Source organism: Grampus griseus (assembly GCF_964374135.1).
Source record: "Grampus griseus genome assembly, chromosome: 11".
Lineage (NCBI taxonomy): Eukaryota > Metazoa > Chordata > Mammalia > Artiodactyla > Delphinidae > Grampus > Grampus griseus.
In genome coordinates, this window is record NC_139005.1 from 81,487,013 (window position 1) to 81,508,140 (window position 21,128).

General features: G+C 37.3%; 1 protein-coding gene across 7 annotated transcripts in view; it reads right to left on the bottom strand.

Annotated features, from left to right (window-relative positions):
* Positions 1–20,553, bottom strand: part of ANKS1B (ankyrin repeat and sterile alpha motif domain containing 1B) — a gene marked incomplete at both ends in the record, with an annotated part of 1,159,914 nt that extends 1,139,361 nt beyond the window's left edge. For all 7 annotated transcript variants that reach the window (XM_082666412.1, XM_082666409.1, XM_082666411.1 and 4 more), the window contains one exon: positions 20,420–20,553. In XM_082666412.1, coding sequence (XP_082522538.1) covers positions 20,420–20,553 — 134 coding nt within the window. The remainder of the gene's footprint in view (positions 1–20,419) is intronic.
* Positions 20,554–21,128: the final 575 nt, after the last annotated feature.

A 21,128-nucleotide genomic window follows, 5' to 3' on the forward strand; every position in this document is an offset into this window, starting at 1 on the left:
GATGAAGGCGCAAGGTAAAAATCCAGCAGGTCAAACAAATGAAGAGGAAATAGGCAGTCTACCTGGAAAAGAATTCAGAGTAAAGATACTAAAGATGATCCAAAATCTTGGAAAAAGAATGGAGAAAATACAAGAAACATTTAACAAGGACCTAGAAGAACTAAAGAACAAACAAACAATGATGAACAACACAATAAATGAAATTTAAAATTCTCTATAAGAAATCAATAGCAGAAAAACTGAGGCAGAAGAACGGATAAGTGACCTGGAAGATAAAATAGTGGAAATAACTACTGCAGAGCAGAATAAAGAAAAAGGAATGAAAAGAATTAAGGACAGTCTCAGAGACCTCTAAGACAACATTAAACTCACCAACATTCGAATTATAGGGGTACCAGAAAAAGGAGAGAAAAAGAAAGGGACTGAGAAAATATTTGAAGAGATTATAGTTGAAAACTTCCCTAATATGGGAAAGGAAATAGTTAATCAAGTCTAGAAGTGCAGAGAGTCCCATACAGGATAAATCCAAAGTGAAACATGCCAAGACACATATTAATCAAACTATCAAAAATTAAATACAAAGAAAATATATTAAAAGCAGCAAGGGCAAAACAACAAATAACATACAAGAGAATCCCCATAAGGTTAATATCTGATCTTTCAGCAGAAACTCTGCAAGCCAGAAGGGAGTGGCAGGACATATTTAAAGTGATGAAAGGGAAAAACCTACAACCAAGATTACTCTACACAGCAAGGATCGCATTCAGATTTGACAGAGACATTAAAACCTTTACAGAGAAGCAAAAGCTGAAAGAATTCAGCACCACCAACCAGATTTACAACAAATGCTAAGAGAACTTCTCTAAGCAGGAAACACAAGAGAAGGAAAAGACCTACAATAACAAACCCAAATCAATTAAGAAAATGGTAATAGGAACATACATATCCACAATTACCTTAAATGTAAATGGATTAAATGCTCCAACCAAAAGACACAGACTGGCTGAATGGATACAAAAACAAAACCCATATACGTTGTCTACAAGAGACCCACTTCCAACCGAGGGACACATACTGAAACTGAGGGGATGGAAAAAGATATTCCATGCAAATGGAAATCAAAAGAAAGCTGGAGTAGAAAGCTGGATATTTTCTCATATTAGACAAAACAGATTGTAAAATGAAGACAGTTACAAGAGACAAAGAAAGAAACTACATAATAATCAAGAGATCAATCCAAGAAGAAGATATGACAATTGTAAATATTTATGCACCCAACATAGGAGCACCTCAATACATAAGGCAAATGCTAACAGCCATAAAAGGGGAAATCGACAGTAACACAATCATAGTAGGGGACTTTAATGCCCTACTTTCACCAATGGACAGATCATCCAAAATGAAAATAAATAAGGAAACACAAGCTTTAAATGATACATTAAACAAGATAGACCTAATTGATATTTATAGGACATTCCATCCAAAAACAACAGAATATACTTTCTTCTCCAGTGCTCATGGAACATTCTCCAAGATAGATCATATCTTGGGTAACAAATCAAGCCTTGGTAAATTTAAGAAAATTGAATTTGTATCAAGTACCTTTTCTGACCACAACGCTATGAGACTAGATATCAATTACAGGGAAAATTCTGTAAAAAATAGAAACACATGGAGGCTAAACAATACACTACTTAATAACCAAGAGATCACTAAAGAAATCAAAGAGGAAATCAAAACATACCTAGAAACAAATGACAATGAAAACACAATGACCCAAAACCTATGGGATACAGTAAAAGCAGTTCTAAGAGGGAAGTTTATAGGAATACAATCCTACCTTAAGAAACAAGAAACATCTCAAATAAACAACCGAACCTTACACCTAAAGCAATTAGAGAAAGAAGAATAAAAAAAACCCAAAGTTAGCAGAAGGAGAGAAATCATAAAGATCAGATCAGAAATAAATGAAAAAGAAATGAAAGAAACAATAGCAAACATCAATAAAACTAAAAGCTGGTTCTTTGAGAAGATAAACAAAATTGATAAACCATTAGCCAGACTCATCAAGAAAAAATCAGAAGACTCAAATCAGTAGAATTAGAAATGAAAAAGGAGAAGTAACCACTGACACTGCAGAAATACAAAGGATCATGAGAGATTACTACAAGCAACTCTATGCCAATAAAATGGACAACCTGGAAGAAATGGAGAAATTCTTAGAAAAGCACAACCTTCCAAGACTGAACCAGAAGGAAATAGAAAATATAAACAGACCAATCATAGGCACTGAAATTGAGACTGTGATTAAAAATCTTCCAACAAACAGAAGCCTAGGACCAGATGGCTTCACAGGTGAATTCTACCAAACATTAAGAGAAGAGCTAACACCTATCCTTCTCAAACTCTTTCAAAACAAAGCAGAGGAACACTCTCAAACTCACTCTACAAGGCCACCATCACCCTGATACCAAAACCAGACAAGGATGTTGCAAAGAAAGAAAACTACAGGTCAATATCACTTGATGAACATAGATGCAAAAATCCTCAACAATACACTAGCAAACAGAATCCAACAGCACATAAAAAGGATCATACACCACGATCAAGTGGGGTTTATCCCAGGAATGCAAGGATTCTTCAATATATGCAAATCAATCAACATGACACACCATATTAACAAATTGAAGAATAAAAACCATATGATCGTCTCAATAGATGCGGACAAAGCTTTCGACAAAATTCAACACCATTTATGATAAAAACCCTCCAGAAAGTAGGCATAGAGAAAAATTACCTCAACATAATAAAGGCCATATATGACAAACTCACAGCTGACATCGTTCTCACTGGTTAAAAACTGAAACCATTTCCTCTAAGATCAGAAACAAGACAAGGTTGTCCACTCTCACCACTATTATTCAAGATAGATTTGGAAGTTTTAGCCACAGCAATCAGAGAAGAAAAAGAAATAAAAGGAATCTAAATCAGAAAAGAAGAAGTAAAGCTGTCACTGTTTGCAGATGACATGATACTATACATAGAGAATCCTAAAGATGCTACCAGAAGACTAGTAGAGCTAATCAATGAATTTGGTAAACTACCAGGATACAAACTAATGCAGAAAAATCTCTTGCATTCCTATACACTAATGATGAAAAACCTGAAAGAGAAATTAAGGAAACACTCCATTTACCATTGCAACAACAAAAAAAAAAAACCTAGTAATGAACCTACCTAAGGAAATAAAAGACCTGTATGCAGAAAACTGTAAGACACTGATGAAAGTAATTAAAGATGATACAAACAGATGGAGAGATATATCATGTGCTGGATTGGAAGAATCAACATTGTGAAAATGACTATACTACCCACAGCAATCTGCAGATTCAATGCAAGCCCTATCAAACTACCAATGACATTTTTCACAGAACTAGAACAAAAATTTTCACAATTTGTATGGAAACACAAAAGACCCCGAATAACCAAAGCAATCTTTAGAAAGAAAAACGGAGCTGGAGGAATCAGGCTCCTGGACTTCAGACTATACTACAGAGCTACAGAAATCAAGACAGTATGGTACTGGCACATAAACAGAAATATAGATCAATGGAACAGGATAGAAAGCCCAGAGATAAACCCACACACCTATGGTCACCTTATTTTTGATAAAGGAGGCAAGAATATACAAAGAAGAAAAGACAGCCCTTCAATAAGTGGTGCTGGGAAAACTGGACAGCTACATGTAAAAGAATGAAGTTATAACACTCCCTAACACCATACACAAAAATAAACTCAAAATGGATTAAAGACCTAAATGTAAGGCCAGACACTATAAAACTCTTAGAGGAAAACATAAGCAGAACACTCTATGACATAAATCACAGCAAGATCCTTTTTGACCCACCTTCTAGAGAAAGGGAAATAAAAACAAAATCAAGTGGGACCTAATGAAACGCAAAGCTTTCGCACAGCAAAGTAAACCATAAACAAGACGAAAAGACAATCCTCAGAATGGGAGAAAATATTTGCAAATGAAGCAATTGACAAAGGATTAATTGCTGAAATTTACAAGCGGCTCATGCAGCTCAATAGCAAAAAAAACAAACAACCCAATCCAAAAATGGCCAGAAGACCTAAACAGACATTTCTCCAAACAAGATATACAGATTTCCAACAGACACATGAAAGGATGCTCAACATCATTAATCATTAGAGAAATGCAAATCAAAACTACAATGAGGGTCTTCCCTGGTGGCGCAGTGCTTGAGAGTCCACCTGCCAATGCAGGGGACACGGGTTCACGCCCTGGTCCGGGAAGATCCCACATGCCGCGGAGCAGCTGGGCCTGTGAGCCATGGCTGCTGGGCCTGCACGTCCAGAGCCTGTGCTCCGCAACAGGAGAGGCCGCAACAGTGAGAGGCCCGCGTACCGCCAAAAAAAAAAAAAAAAAATACAATGAGGTATCACCTCACAGCAGTTAGAATGGCCATCATCAAAAAATCTACAAACAATAAATGCTGGAGAGGGTGTGGGGAAAAGTGGACTCTCTTGCACTGTTGGTGGGAATGTAAACTGATACAGCCACTATGGAGAACAGTATGGAGGTTCCTTAGCAAACTAAAAATAGAACTGCCATAGGACCCAGCAATCCCACTACTGGGCATATACCCTGAGAAAACCATAATTGAAGAAGAGTCATGTACCACAATGTTCATTGCAGCTCTATTTACAATAGCCAGGATATGGAAGCAACCTAAGTATCCATCAACAGATGAATGGATAAAGAAGATGTGGCACATATATACAATGGAATATTACTCAGCCATAAAAAGAAATGAAATTAAGTTATTTGTAGTGAGGTGGATGGACCTAGAGACAGTCATACAGAGTGAAGTAAGTCTGAAAGAGAAAAATAACATATGCTAACACATATATATGGAATCTAAAAAAAAAATGGTTCTGAAGAACCTAAGGGCAGGACAGGAATAAAGACACAGACGTAGAGAATGGACTTGAGGACATGGGGAGGGGAAGGGTAAGCTGGGACGAAGTGACAGAGTGGCATGGACACATATACACTACCAAATGTAAAACAGCTTGTGGGAAGTAGCCGCATAGCACAGGGAGATCAGCTTGGTGCTTTGTGACCACCTAGAGGGGTGGGATAGGGAGGAGGGAGACGCAATAGGGAGGAGATATGGGGGATATATGTAAATGTATAGCTGATTCACTATGTCATAAAGCAGAAGCTAACACACCATTGTAAAGCAATTATACTCCAACAAACATGTTAAAAAAAAAATTGTTTCGAGGTGCCATGAACCATGCCCATATAAGATAGCGAACTTAACAGGTAAATGTTGTGTGTGTCCTGACTGCTTCACTGACTGGCCATTCCTGTCTCTCTCCCTCTCCTCGGGGTTCCCTATTCTGATACACAGCAATACTGAAATTAGGCCAATGAATAACCCTACAATGGCCTCTAAGTGTTCAAGTGAAAGGAAGACTCAGTCATCTCTTACTTTAAATCAAAAGCTAGAAATGATTAAGCTTAGTGAAGAAGATACATCAAAAGCTGAGACAGGGGCTCCCTGGTGGCGCAGTGGGTGGGAGTCAGCCTGCCAATGCAGGGGACGCGGGTTCGTGTCCCGGTCCAGGAGGATCCCGCGTGCCACGGAGCGGCTGGGCCCGTGGGCCGTGGCCGCTGGGCCTGCGCGTCCGGAGCCTGTGTTCTGCGACGGGAGAGGCCACAGCAATGAGAGGCCCGCGTACCGCAAAAAAAATAAATAAATAATTAAAGCTGAGACAGGCTGAAAGCTAGGCATCTTGCACCAAACAGCTAGCCAAGTTGTGAATGCAAAAAAAAATTCTTGAAGGAAATTTAAAGTTCCACTCCAATGAACACACAAATGATAAGAAAGCAAAACAGCCTTATCACTGATAAGAAAGTTTTAGGGGTCTGGATAGAAGATCAAATGAGCCACAACATTCCCTTAAGCCAAAACCAAATCCAGAGCAAATGAAGTCTGAGAAAGACGTGAGAAAGTTGCAGAAGAAAAGTCTGAAGCCAGCAGAGGATGGTTCATGAAGTTTAAGGAAAGAGGCCATCTCCATCACATAAAAGTGCAAGATGAAGCAGAAAGTGCTAATGTAGAAGCTGTAGCCAGTTATCCAGAAGATCTAACTAAAATAACTAATGAAAGTGGCTACACTAAACAACAGATTCTTAAATGTAGACAGAACAGCCTTCCATTAGAAGACAATTCCCTCTAAGACTTTCACAGCTGGAGAGGAGAAGTCAACATCTGGCTTCAAAGCTTCAAAGGACAGCCTGACTCTCCTGTCAGCCTGTTAGGAGCTAAGGTAGCTGGTGACTTTAAATTTAAGCCAATTGTAAATCAACCATACTTCAATTTTTTAAATTAATTAAATAAAAATAAATTGAAGCCAATGCTCATTTACCATTCCAAAAAATTCTAGGGCCCTTAAGATTTATGCTATATCTACTCTGTCAATGCTCTATAAATGCAACAAGACTGGATGACAGCATATCTGTTTACAACATGGTTTACTGAATATTTTAAGCCCACTATTGCTCAGGAAAAGAAAATTCCTCTCCAAATATTACTACTCAATGACAATGCACCTGGTCACCTAAGAACTATGATGGAGATGTACAATGAAAGTAATATTATTTTCACACCTGCTAACACAATGCCCATTCTTCAGTCCACAGATCAAGGAGTAATTTCAACTTTCAAGTCATTATTTAAAAAACATATTTCATAAGGCTATAGCTGCCACAGATAATGATTCCTCTGATGAATCTGGACAAAGTCAATTGAAAACCTTTTGGAAAGGATTCACCCTTCTGGATGCCATTAAGAACATTCGTGATTCATGGGAAGAAGTTAAAAGATCAACAGGAACAGGAATTTGGAAGAAGTTGATTCCAACCCTTATGGATTACTGAAGGGTTCAAGACTTTAGTGAGGGAATTAACTGCAGATGTGGTGGAAATGGCAAGAGAACTAAAGATGGAAGTAGAAACTGAAGATGTGACTGAATTGCTGCAATCTCATGATAGACCTTGAACAGATGAGAAATTGCTTCTTATGGAATGGCAAAGAAAGGAGTTGCTTGAGATGGAAGCAACAAAGGATTTAGAATATTACACAAACTTAGTTGCTAAAGCAGCAACAGGTTTTGAGAGGATTAACTCTAGTTCTGAAAGAAGCTCTTTTGTGGGTAAAATACAAAATAGCATTACATGGTACAGAAATCATTCGTGAAAGGAAGAGTCAATTGAGATGGCAAACTTCATTTTCTTATTTTAAGAAGTTGCCATAGCCATCCCAACCTTCAGCAACCACCACCCTGATCAGTCAGCAGTCATGAACATCTAAGGAAGACCCTCCACCAGCAAAAAATATTACAACTCACTGAAGGCTCAGATGTTGTTTAGCATTTTTAACAATAAAGTATTTTTTTATTAAGGTATGTACCTTGTTTTTTAGACACAATGCTATTGCATATTTAATAGACTATAGTATAGTATAGTGTAAACATAACTTTTATATGCATTGGGAAACCAAAAAATTCATGTGACTTGCTTTATTGTAGTGATCTGGAACTGAACCCACAGTACCTCTGAGGTATGCCTATAAATAAATAAATGAAGGGCTTCCCTCGTGGCACAGTGGTTGGGAGTCCGCCTGCCGATGCGGGGGACACGGGTTCGTGCCCTGGTCCGGGAGGGTCCCGTGTGCTGCGGAGCGGCTGGGCCCGTGAGCCATGGCCGCTGAGCCTGCGCGTCCGGAGACTGCGCTCCGCGGCGGGAGAGGCCGCAGCAGTGAGAGGCCCGCGTACCGCAAATAAATAAATAAGCGAAAGTTTGATGAGGAATGGGATACTCCCATAGTTTAAATGTACTTCCCCACAAAATAGTTTTTACAAATGGAAAAAGAGTAATTGTATATAGGGAAGTCTGACAGACACTAGTAAAAGCAAGTGATTAAAGAGAACATCATCAGAAATAGGACAAAATCAAAATCACATGCCATCTGATAGGATGCAATGAATAGAACACAGCATCCCTTCTGTGATATTCCTACCAAAATGCATGAGAAAACATCAGGAAAGCCCAAATGAGGGGCATTTTACAAAATAACTGGCCTATAGTCTTTGAAAAGTGTCAAGGTCATAAAAGTCAAGGCAAGCCTGAGAACCTGTAGCATACCAAAGAAGTTTAAAGAGGTATGACAACTAAATGTAATGGGTGATTCGGAACTGGATCCCAATGATGCACACCACTGGCACACCTGTCAAAACCTGAGTGGGGTCTGGTGGTTATTTCCTGATTTTAGTGGATGTACTGTAGTTATATTGGGAAATATCCTTGTCTTTAGGAAATAACTAAATACAAACTAAGGTATTCTGGGGTGCTAGCACATTAGGTTGGCAACTTACTCTCAAATGGTCCAGGAAAAGAAACAGTTATTTGCCTTGTACTTCCAGGTTTTCCTCTAGTATGTGATTATTTTTTTAATTTTTTAAAGAAAAATATTTGAGAGTATATAGTTCTATCTTCAGCTGTTAAAGAATTACTTAAATCTGATTTATGATCAGATTCAGATCATATACTGGTATGCAGTGGAAGATGGGAGCCAAATGTTGACACTGGACTAAGCCAAAGAAAAAGTTGAATTTATGAGCTCTCAGACTCTAGTAAAATTAGACACTACTATATAGTTAGCTATCATCCTATGGGTGCAGTTTTTGTAAGGGCCTAAAGAGAAGTCTATTTTCTATCCTCCAAAGCACCATCATCATGGTAAATACACAGTACACACCCTCAAAATATTTGTCAATTAATAATGCTTTAAAAAGAAAAATAAGGAAAATATTAATGATAGGCTTATTAGGAACCCATTAACCACATGGATTATAGCAGAGCAGATACAACTCCAACAGAACACAATTTCTTTCTGTTCAAATTAGCTTTGTGAGGAATGTAGAAGATAAGAATAAAGGCTAAATCTCTGGTGACCAGAACCACTCCTAAAAGTAGGCATGAAAAAGTAATCCCTATCTCTGCAGTCACTAAGACTGGACAAATCATCATCCCCAATGGCCTGTCTTGGTGCCTATACCATTAACGATTTAGGCTAAGACAATGTCCTTAAAGAAGTTACCTATTAAAATGCAAATATCCCAGAGTTCCCACTGAAATAAAGATACTCTGAATCTATACAATTATTCCTTGCACAGCCATTAATGTCCTAGTAATAATAATAATCATAACGGAAGCATGCATTTGAGTCCTCCTATGTGACAGGCACTGTGCTAGGTACTTTATATAAATTATCTCTACTTCTTACAACTCTACAAGACAGGTATTATCATTTCTACTTTATAAATAAGGAGATTGAAGCCCAAAGAAGTGGAATAACTTGCCAAGGGCCAAAAATCCATTCAATGGCAGTTTTCATTCAACCCCAAGATTCAGACTTTTTCCATTACATCTTGCTGCTTCTTTCTACTATGCCATTTGCTGTTTTTGAAAACGGAGATCTAAGGCATGAAGGAATAAAATGTAATATAGGAAACTTTTTTTGGTACAGGGTAAAACTGAATGAGAGTTCTGAGTTCCAGATAAAAGAAGCCAAAGAATGCCTCATAACCACGACAGAAAGAAAGGCTCTGAAAAGGGACAGAGGTGCACAGAAAGAGGAGGTGAAGGTCCTAACTGCCTTGGTTCCTTGGTTTTTCTACACAGCCTAACACTAGATTTGATAAGGTCCCTGAGTTGTTAATGAGCTCAGTTAAGAACTATGAGCTCAGATTTATCAGCTTGAAAGAGATAAACTATAAAGTTTATTAAGTGAGGACTATGGTGAACACTTTATTTTCCTCCTTTTGTAAGAGGGAAGAAATAAGGAGATATAAATCACACCCATCTGAATCACACCCATCTAACAAGTTATTAGACCACCTTTGAAGACAACAGAAGTTATATAACATCAAGTGCCTAGGAAATTTTGGATAAAACAATTCCACCCTGTTTAAGGTGAAAATGATGACTGACAAAGAAATATTTTAAAACATCTTTAACTAACTTAACATTGAATTCAGTTTACTGTTTATGTGCCATCAAGAAACGAATGTAGGACTTCCCTGGAGGTCCAGTGGTTAAGACTCCGCACTTCCACTGCAGGGGTCGCGGGTTCAATCCCTGGTGGGGGAACTAAGATCCCGCATGCCACACAGCACAGCCAAAAAAATAAAAATAAATTTTTAAAAATTTAAAAACTTGGTAAATAAAAAAAAGAAACAAATGTAAAGCAAAATACTGCCTATAATGTGAAACTGTATGATGAGCAAAAGCAAAAATAATGAGAACTATGCAAGATCTGAAATACGTTACTATATAATTTTGTAGAAAATGTACTTTCTATTTATATACTGGAATCATATTGGCATTTTCATATTTTAACCAAGGACATACATTGGTCCCTATGGAACAAGGAAGCAACATGGCACAATAAAAAGATCTCTGGGATCAGAAAGACCTGAATTTAAATCTTGGATCTGTCACTTACTAGCTTTGTAACTTTGGGCAAGTTATTCAATTTTTCTGCTCTTTTACCCCATATATAAATATGGAGTTAATAATAAATACCTTTCAGAATAGTAATTCCACTTCTAGAAATGTATATTAAGAATATAATTTTATGGAAAAGATGATTTGTATAACAATGTTCATCAAAATATTACTTATAATAATAACAAGTAAGTTAAAATATCCAAGTATCGAGTATTAAGGGAATGTTTAAGTAATGGTATATACATCACCAGATCAGTGGTTCTCACACTTCACAGAGTACACAGCAATTAAACTAGGGAAGCTCGTAAAATGCATATTCCCAGACCTTATACCCCAAAATTCTGACCTAGTAAGTCTGAGATGGGAATAGGAAATGCATATTTTTAACAAACAACCAGGAGTGATTCTGATGGAAGAGGTCTATGAAAATTCTGCATTAAATGGAATACTATGGTGTGATTAAAAATATGATTATGAAGACTTTGGAATAACACTGAAGAAGTTTGATATATTACTAAGCAAAAAATTCAGGATTCAAACTGTATGCTCTATCTAACAGCAACTACATTAAACATAGGAAAAAGTTATTTTAGCAATAGGATTGGAATGATTTTTACTCTTCTACTCAATTTTCTGAAACACAGTCATGCTATTATCATAAATGAATAAGTAACATATCAAAATTTGAAACAAAAAGTCAATGGATCTCCATGGCCTTCAGATTAAAATTCAAACTCCTAAGGGCAGCACACAAGTACTTCAATCTCCAGACTTATCTCATATCCATGCTCTATAACAAACTACTTCTAATACCTCATATTATATATATTCTACATTTTCACACACAATTATTAAATATACTGTTCCTTTTCCCTAAAACACCCTTCCTGCAAATTGTCAACCTGACAAACTCCTACTCATTCAACAAGATTCAAGAATCACCTCCTCTCTGAAGCTTCCCCTGACTACTCCTCCAAACAGACTAAAGGTATCTCCTCCTTGCTGCTGGCATTCCTGTAGCATTGTTTGAGACTTCCATTACAGCACATATCACACTGTATTAACTCTTTGTTAAATATTCTCCCATTATTCTACAGGTACTTGTTTGTAATTCTTCACCTTCTCCATTATGTCTCCAAAGTTTCTATGAAATTCAGAGTAACAGACCACTGTGGTCACTGGCCAAAGCAAGCCAACAGGAAGCAACTCTGTTGCTACTCCACCATCATGTAGTTTACCATGCCAAAGAACATCTCTGCATAATTCCTGCAGCTCCCCACAAACTCCCACTCACTCCCATGCCTCCATACTAGAAGTAAAATATCTATACAAAACAGGGATAATTCTCTAAGTAAATACAGCAGTTTTTTAGTTTATTCAAAACATAAGATACTAAATTTAGCATATTTATATGCTACATGAAACATTTCAAATGCAGATTAGTAACTAGAGGTATCAAACAAGGATTCAAAGTGGCTAAATACTTATTTGGGGGGGGGAGAAAAAAAGAAAAGAAAACTTTAGTGTGGAAGAATGCTAATTGGGATCCAGGGGACAGAACTTCAAACACCTCCCCAGTAGTGAAACATGGGTTTATGAAAAAACCTACATATTGAGTAAACTTACAACATGAATTTTTTTAATAACAAGAAAATGGATGTGGAAGAATTTGAATCTAAAACCACATTAGATATTAAAGCTCTTATACAATTCTATATCTTTGTAATAATAAATAAAAACATCTTAGGAATAATTTCTGGAAATAGTCAAAATATATACCATATGCTGATACCTAAGATCAGTATATAACAGATATCCAATAAAAAGTTCTAGGGACTAATTAAGTAGCAAAAAAAAAAAAAAAAAAAGGATTTTCCAGCACCAGCCCTATGCTATCCTATTTCTCTTGTCTCCAATCAAATCCCTTTCCCCTTCTACAGCACCAGCCTTGTAAGAAGAAAGGATAAATGACCACCTTTATCCAACCCACTCTTGCAAATCTGAATAATCCACTCGATCAACTCTGCCATTAGAGTTCCAAAGCTTTTAGTATTTTGGCCTAAATGTTGTTTCCTCTTTAAATGAAAATACTAAAAGAGCTTCCTCTTCCTAAAAACCTTTACCAGTCAATCATACTTCAGTATGAATTGTCAGCACCCACAAATAATTGTTGGTGGTGGGGTAAGGTTAGGAAAGGCACAAGGGCACTGAGTCCATGACATGTGAGGAGAAATTAACATTGAGAGATGCAGGAAACTAGAGATGATGAAAGCAAACTCTGTAAACTCCACAATTTTTGTTCTTCTTAATCTACTTGTCACTATACACAGCCCACCCCAACTCTACTCCTCACACAAAATCTGCTACTCTTGAGAGGGACAGTTGGCACAAGAACTAGAGGCAGGTTGAACCTGTACTAATTAGAATGGAGAAGAGACTTTCTTTCTAGAAAAAGAAATTTGAGCAGGAAGGATTAGAGGAAATGGGGTACAGGGAACAGAAATATCAAGCAGGCAGCAAAAAATGAGGTTGGCTGTTTATGCCCACAACCATCAGTCAAGAGATGATGCAATTTAAGGGCAACAAGTTTAGGCCAATTGTTTCAGCTCACTTAACTAGAAGTAATACCACTTTAAATAAAGCTGCTCTCACAACACAATAGAACCCAAATAATTCTACAGCACAACTGAATCAAAATTCATTTTATAGACAGATTCATAAAGATATGCTGTTAAATAATAAAGCACTATATATAAGAAACATTCTCAGAGGTGAACTTTGGAGATTACAGTAGAAGGAAATGAGGAAAACAAAATTTATCCTTTGAACATATATTTTGATTCACCCTCAAAAAACCACACACTTGCAAGCCTCACCCAGGTTTAACACAAATGTAGAATTCACCCACTGTCCTACTGACACAAAAGAAGAAAATCGGACTCTAAGAAGAGTTCTTAGATCTGTGTTACACAAAAAAATGCAATGGGCTGTCAACTGGCATTGTGCCTCTGGCTGCCATATGGTTTACATGACCATGTCATCACAAACTAGAGAAAGAACTGGCACACAGATGAGTCTTCTGTGTAAATTCCTGCTTTTTCAAATGTAAGATAATCTCTCATATCAACATATAATGAATAACCAAAACTCATCATATTTTAATTAATTAAAACCATGCTGCAATATGTTCAAAATGGAAACCAAAGACACACTGAAATGCATTAAATGTTAAATAGCTTCAGGTTCTGTAGGTTGAAATTAATCTTTTCTAACCCATGATTTGAATTAGAGTCAGCTTCCATTTCTAGTTAAATACTCAGGAAAATGTTCTAAAATAGGCTCTTTGAAAGAATTTTCCAAAATTACCTCAAATGCATAATTAAGTAAATTATTTCAGTATACAACTGAACTAATCAAATTGTGTTTACTGTCACCCGAGAGTTTAAATTGGTAAGGTCAGTAGGCACACTACTGAATACTGTAAGTTTCTGCATTCATGTCAGTGAAGACATACTTCACTCATCTGCAGCTGTAAGAAACCACTGAGATGCACTAGGAATTGGGCAATGTAAAAACGGACAGGTTGAGTAGTCACCAACTGGTTGTCCTAATTCCCTGCTATACATCAGCCTCACAGTTTTGAAGAGGGAGCTGAAAACCCTTTAGTTGAGAAAGAGGTCAACACCAAAATTCTATCCTCACTCCCCATCATGCAGCTGGCACTGTTCACTCTGGCAGACACAGCTCCCTGAACATAATGGTGCAATCACCACTTCAAACACCATTACTATCTAAAATAGATAACCCACTTGCAACTTGACTATTTTTATAGATATAACATTTCCATGCAGTTTAACTGCTCTATTTGTGATTTATTGCATTTAACTAATACAGTTTCCCTGGAAATGAGTACCTTATATCAGAGTCCCAATAACCACAATTGCCCAAGTAGTTGTGAAAATTGCAGTACTTCCAAGTTGCCTCTTATCTCCTTGTATCCATCACCAAAAACTTCATGAACTGAATCCTGAATCTGAAAAATTTATAAGCTCTCTGGTTTATATACCTTTGATAACAAGAAAATTATTTTTTCCTCAGTTCTTACTGATATACTTCTTCACATGGGAGTCTTTTGAACTGGATTCCTTATGTTCAACAAGAATTTACTAAATACACTTTACATAGTATTCGACTCTTTGAGGCATTAAGAAAATCAGTAAATTTGAGGTATTAACAAACTTTTTACTGCTTTATCAAAGTACAAATAATTCTTAATCTAGACTGAAAAAGAAATAATTTAACACAGTTTAAATGGGAATTATTCTTGTTTAGATTAAAAGGTAGTTATGCCAAAGAGAGATTTTAAAAAGCTCTGCAGCTGTCTCATGAAAGATATGTTAAATAAAATGAAATTTCACATATAATATGAAGGAAGAAAAGGAGGGAAGCAACTCAATTTGAGTACTCTAATGAGCTCTGATGAGCTCAGATTTTTTTAAGGATGAAAGAGGGTGGCGAGAGGTCAAACTGAAAACAAACACAAAAGTGAACTTGTACACTTGCCCTAGAAAAAGGCTAATGTCCTTTCCAGCTAAGTTTGGAAAAAAGGAGGGAAGTAATAGAAGTTCACTGCTATGACAGCTAATGTAACTTCAATCCCTCACAAAGTAAAACTGTGGATTGTTTTAGACCACAAGAGAATTTCCTAAGACATCTAACAACACCAAGAATCTGATTCTTCCCAACTTCTACTTTGCTCTTATCCCTAGTGAGAATCATTTTCAAACCAGAAAGGATAAACAAATAATGCTAGGAGATTACTGAAGCTCCAAAAAGACAGAGATCATAAGAGACACTGATGCTTTAAATGAATCTAAGTATCCAGACCCAAAAGAATTAGAAGCAAGGGGGGTAGAAGGAATTTGCACAATACTAGGCATCATCAATGGTTCGCCATCAGAAACAAGCTATAACAAAGTAGCCTAATTTTCCTGGAATTTATAGACTTACTACTACAGGGGTAGATCAAAGGAATGACAAACAGAACATAATGTGAATATAGAAAGGCAATGGATAAAATACCTCATAATATTCAAACAGATATATTGGAGAGAAACAGCTGGCTAATAGTTCTGTTAAGTGGCTTCGATGTTAGTAGGAAGACCAAGCATAAAGATTGCCATTTTTAAATTTATACCAACCTGAAGAGAGGTTCTTTAGAGGTTTTCATTACACAATACATGTTCGCTGTAGAATATTGGAAAATGCAGATAAGCCTAAATAAATAAAGATCACCCACAATTCCACCATTCAACAAAGAATACTATTTACAGTTTGGTGTTTATCATTCCAGACTTCTTAAGGTACAGTATAAATGTTCACACACACTTATTCTTTGTTAAAGAAAAGGATCATACTACAAATGCTGTTTTTTTTAATTCAAATATCCCAGTATATTCTACACTGGTCAAATGACACCTAGTGCATTTTGTTCATTTCTGGTCACCACATTTGAAGAGAGTCATTGAAAAATTTGAGAATATGAAAGAAGAAAAAGAGGGTAGTGAAAAGTATAAAAATGTAAGTTCTACCACCTATGCTCTATTGTCACATGACAACAGGCTGCTAAAATCTTGGGGAAAAAAAAAGATTTATAAGAAAACAATATAGCTAAATATTAGCTAAAGAACTGCCCTGGCTACTTTGTATTGACTCATAAAGCCAAACTAGTACCAACTGCTGGAAATTACAGGGAGGTGAATTTCAGCTCAATAAAAGATGAATTTTTTTAATTATTAGAGCTGTCAAAAATGGAATGGATGGATCTAGCCATTGCAGGGTTTAACAGAACTGGAATAACTGGTAAAGGATGCTAGAGGTAAATTCTCTAAGTAAGAAGTTGGATGAAAAGGCCCCTTTCTATTTTAAGGTTCTGTGATTCTAATGGAAAACTTACTACAGAAATTTACTCCTAGTATAATGTAACGCCAAACCCTTAGTAATTAAGGCCTTAAGACAGACAGTCAACAAAATGGTAAGGAAATGGAGATATTTAGTCTTGATAATGAAAGTAGGAAGAGGTGGCAATAAAGACCTTAAAATTGTTGAAGCATTGTTACATAGAAGTTGAGATTAAATTTATTCTGGAAAGCTCCAAAATTTAAAACTAAAAACAAAATGCAGCAGTTCAAGAAAGGAAGATTTCAGCTCAGTGGAAGGGAAGGGAAGGTTTACTAATAAATTAGAGCTTTCTAAAATGAAAAAAAAGAAGAAATAAAGTCAAGTGCTTTAAAGCTGTGTGAGAAATAACGGCACAATGATGAATACCAATGTGCATTAATTTCTTTATACCTCATTTAATCCTTACAACAGCCCTATATGATAGGTATTATTACTATTTCCACTTCATAGAAGAGCACAGTGAGGCTTAGAAACATATTTATATTTATTCAAGGTCATTTTTACTACTGTTAAAACCCACAGTGTCACCCAAACATACCTGACTCCCCATCATACAGTTACTGCTCACTTAGTAGGTAATATGTGATCAAAAGCATCTTCAGAAAAGTCTTTATCTACTGATCCCTCAAAGGGCAGTTACAAGTTGTTTTGGGGGTTTTTTTAAGCAAAAAAAAAAAAAAATTTAAGGATTTTTAAATTAAATTATTATTCATAGCAAAAAAGTGTTCAGATTAGACTATCTAACTGGCCATGTACCTTAAACTTTTGCAAATAAAACAGATTCAGTGACTAAGACTTAAGACGCAGTAAGGCAAATCTGAATCACAGAACTTAAAATCTTTGCCATTACTAATTATGTGACCTTAGGCAAGTTCTTAATCTTCCTATCTCTTTAGTCCTTCATCTAAGAAATGAGGACCAACATCTTAAGGTTGATACAAGAATTGAATGAGATGACACACGCATTTAGCACAGGTTCCGACCCTATTACTACCCAACACAAGTAATAAAGTAGGGCAGGGGAGTACCAAACCTATTCCACAATTCATTCCAAAATAGTTTAAAATTTTGAAGTGCCATTATGTTTGAAGGAAAAGGGATAATTACCTATTATCCTGTAAATAAACTTTTGATGACAATCATTTGTGAAATAAAGTGACAACTAAATAAAATGTGCCTTCTTAGGAATTTCATTTTATGCAAAGGATCACCAAAAGAATATAATTTCAATTCTCATTTTCTTCAAAGGCACTGTTTTAGTTATTTATTCAGTATGAGATAGATAAATGCAAGTTTAAAGGTTATTGGTTTTGATTTTGATGTTTTACAGCTTGGTTCAAACTACTCTAATGAACACACTTTTTTTAGGTTTTTTGTTTTGTTTTGTTTTGTTTTCTATGTGCGTTCTCATTGTAGAGCTACTATTGCTACCTCTGACAAAACCAGCAAAAGAGAAAACCTCTCATTCAAGAAGTACATTGGGGTCAAAATTTTGGTGTTTTATTTATGTTTACCAACATTAAATAGTTGCTATTCTATTCCTAAAATCTGACATCTATTCTTTTTTTAAATGGCACAACTGAGAAGGTATTTAAAAGATGTTTACCTTTAAGTTCTAACACAAAGATAAGCTTTTTAAAACACCATTTAGCTCAATGAAAGTAACCAAAATTCTCACTGTTCTCAAAGAATTCTTTAGTGTTTTTCCAAAGAAATTGATTATTTTTAGAAACCTCTTTCAGGATACAGGTTTCTAGCCATAATTATTTTTATCTCTGATATGGCCCACTGGCAAACATACTTATTTTACCTGCAATTTAAAACTATAGCCAAATAAACTGCTTCTGTATACACTACCTGTGACTAAGGGCAATTACTAGAGCTATAATCTGAAATATTACACATTGTCTAATTGTGATTTTTTGTTATGACTTCTAAGCTCTTTACGTGCCACAGTTGAAAACCAGAAGTACTTAACTTTCTTTTGACCCTTATTTGTATCATCAGTAAAATTAGAAATGATAAATGATACTCTATTCTTTGTCCAAAGTATAGAGCCAAATGAGAAATATACAAAGAAATTTGAAGTACATGTTTTAAAAACATATTTCAATTTGATACTTGTAAAAAATTTTTTGGAGGATGTGATTTAGCTCTTTGGCCAGTCTTTGTAGAAGACATACATACTCACAACAGCAATGACATCCAAACTCAGTCCTTCACCTTACATCTCCTTTCCCTCATATCTCCTAAAGAGAGCAATCTGGAAGGGCTGGCATTATTAGATTCAAAATCCCTGATGGAGTTACAGAGAGCTGAGCTATTTTGAAAAATTAAAACAGTGACATGGCAACAGTCCAGATAATAAAATGAGTCAAGGTTCTACAGGATGTAGAAAAAATGAAAAGTGCCATCTACTTCTGATTGAAAGTGAAAATTACTCAACAAGGGAGTACACACAAGAGTCATCACTTCTAAGACTTAATGAAAAAAATGTCCCATAAATATTCATTGTTCTGAAGTGAACTGTCATTCCAATAAAATGTCACTGTCAACAAGTATAGATGATCACTTGGAGTTTTCTAAAATCCTATCAACTATTTTCCAACTAAAGTCATTACACTGTAATAGAAATATTCTCATTTACCCTATTGGCCAGGACTGTAAATAACTGCTTTATCTGACCACCACAACATATGAAAACTTGTGTAAAGAACACAATGTCATCACCCAAAAGTTTGTATTAAGCACCTGTCAAGAGTAGCAAGAAACAGTTTTTAAAAACCAAGAAAATCACTTGAGCTTATAAAATTTTTTAAAGTACAGCTGAGCTGTCTAAGAGATGTTTTAGGGTAAAGATATGAATGATGATTGATGCCTCCAAAAATATCCAGGGTAAACTGAATAGCCATGATTTTAAAAACTAAATAGCTTTCCTTGAATTTTATCTAGTGAATATTCTTCAGGCTTCCTCCCTCACAACTGATTTCATTTGCCCATCAATTCAACTTTTAAGTTAATTGTTTTTTCAAACATGCAAATCAACACTGCTATTTCCAAGGTACTGCCTGCTGAATAAAGACCTTGACATTTTTTTAAATGTCATCTTAGAAAGATTCTCCAAGCAATATTAGTCTCACCTGGAACACCTTCCCATTAAAAGGCCTCTACTATATTCCATATACACTTTCCCAATCCCGACCTGGCATCCTTCATCCTGAGATATAATAACCAAGTTTCACTCAGCCATGTCCAGGTGGCTGAAAGTACTGCTGGGGCTGCCTAACCTGCCTCATCAAGTTTTACACACACCCTGTACTGATGACATCTCATCAGAAGGTTCACTTTCTTCATTTTGTGGGATCATATCCCACAGAACAGCAAATGCCTTCTGCAAGGGAAGGGTAGCAGCAACCAAAGTCTGTGGCTTTTGCAGGATAATTGCACGCACGCAATACTTCTTTGCCAATTTCATTTAAGTAGACAAAAAAAAAAAAAAAAAAAGGCCGGGTTCGAAGCAGAAAATATATAATAAACACTGATGTAAAGAGGGTGAAACGCAGAAATTCTTCCAGCAACACTAGTACATGTGTAAGTTCTGCACCACAGCTCAGAGAAAAGTAGCTACCGACGCATTGATGGAAGGCTATCTTAAAATTACTCAAAGAATCTAAGGCATCAATCTGACTGGGAGGTTCATGCCTCCTCTCCATACACACATTCTGTTTTCCTACCTAATTTAAGAATGAATCGCTGGCAGCCACCAGGTGCAATAACCATGAGGCGCAGGACGTAACCATCACGATGCACAACGAGGTGTGCAGACCCGGAGCCGGCTCCAGTCCTTACCTTAGCAGATTAGACAGGGGCAGGGGTCCGGATCCACCGCCCAGGATCCCTCCTTTCCTGCCAGACAGGAGTTTCTCCACCAGAGCCACATTTCCAGTGCGAGCAGCTTCCAACAGCTCCTGGTCCTTCCCCATAGTCTCTCACCGACTCCCTCACAGAGTCCTTTCCCCTTCGGGTCTTCCTCCCCGCCCACCCCCACTGGCCCCAAATCCAGGGCCCTCCCCGCCCCACACTAAGATAATGCCAGAGCTTCAGCACCGGGAGATGCGTGCAGCCCCCAGCCGGGGACACCACTCTCCGCTCCTCTTCGGGGCGCAGCTTTCACAATGAGAATCAGACCATGTCTTGGAAGAGGGTCTGGCCGAGCTGGGAGCCGCGACGCGCCCTCACAGCCACTCCCCTGAATTCCCGAGGCCTGGTTCCCGCGGGTGGGGCGTGAGGGGGTGGGGACCGGGGGTGCTTTTGAGGAGCGGGAGGAGGATGGTGAGGAGTGAGGAGGTCGGAGGAGGAGACGGAGACCGTCCTCGCCTGAGCCCGAGCACCGCGAACGCCCGCGGCGGCGGCGGCGGCCCGCGCGCCCTCGCGCCCCGGCCCGGGTTCTCCTCAGCTTTCGCGCCCGGCCCGCTCGGCGGTTAAGGCGGCGGCGTCCGCGGCCCGCGGCGGAGAGGAGCGCGGCGGCTGTGGCTGTAGCGGCCGCGGCCCGCGCCGA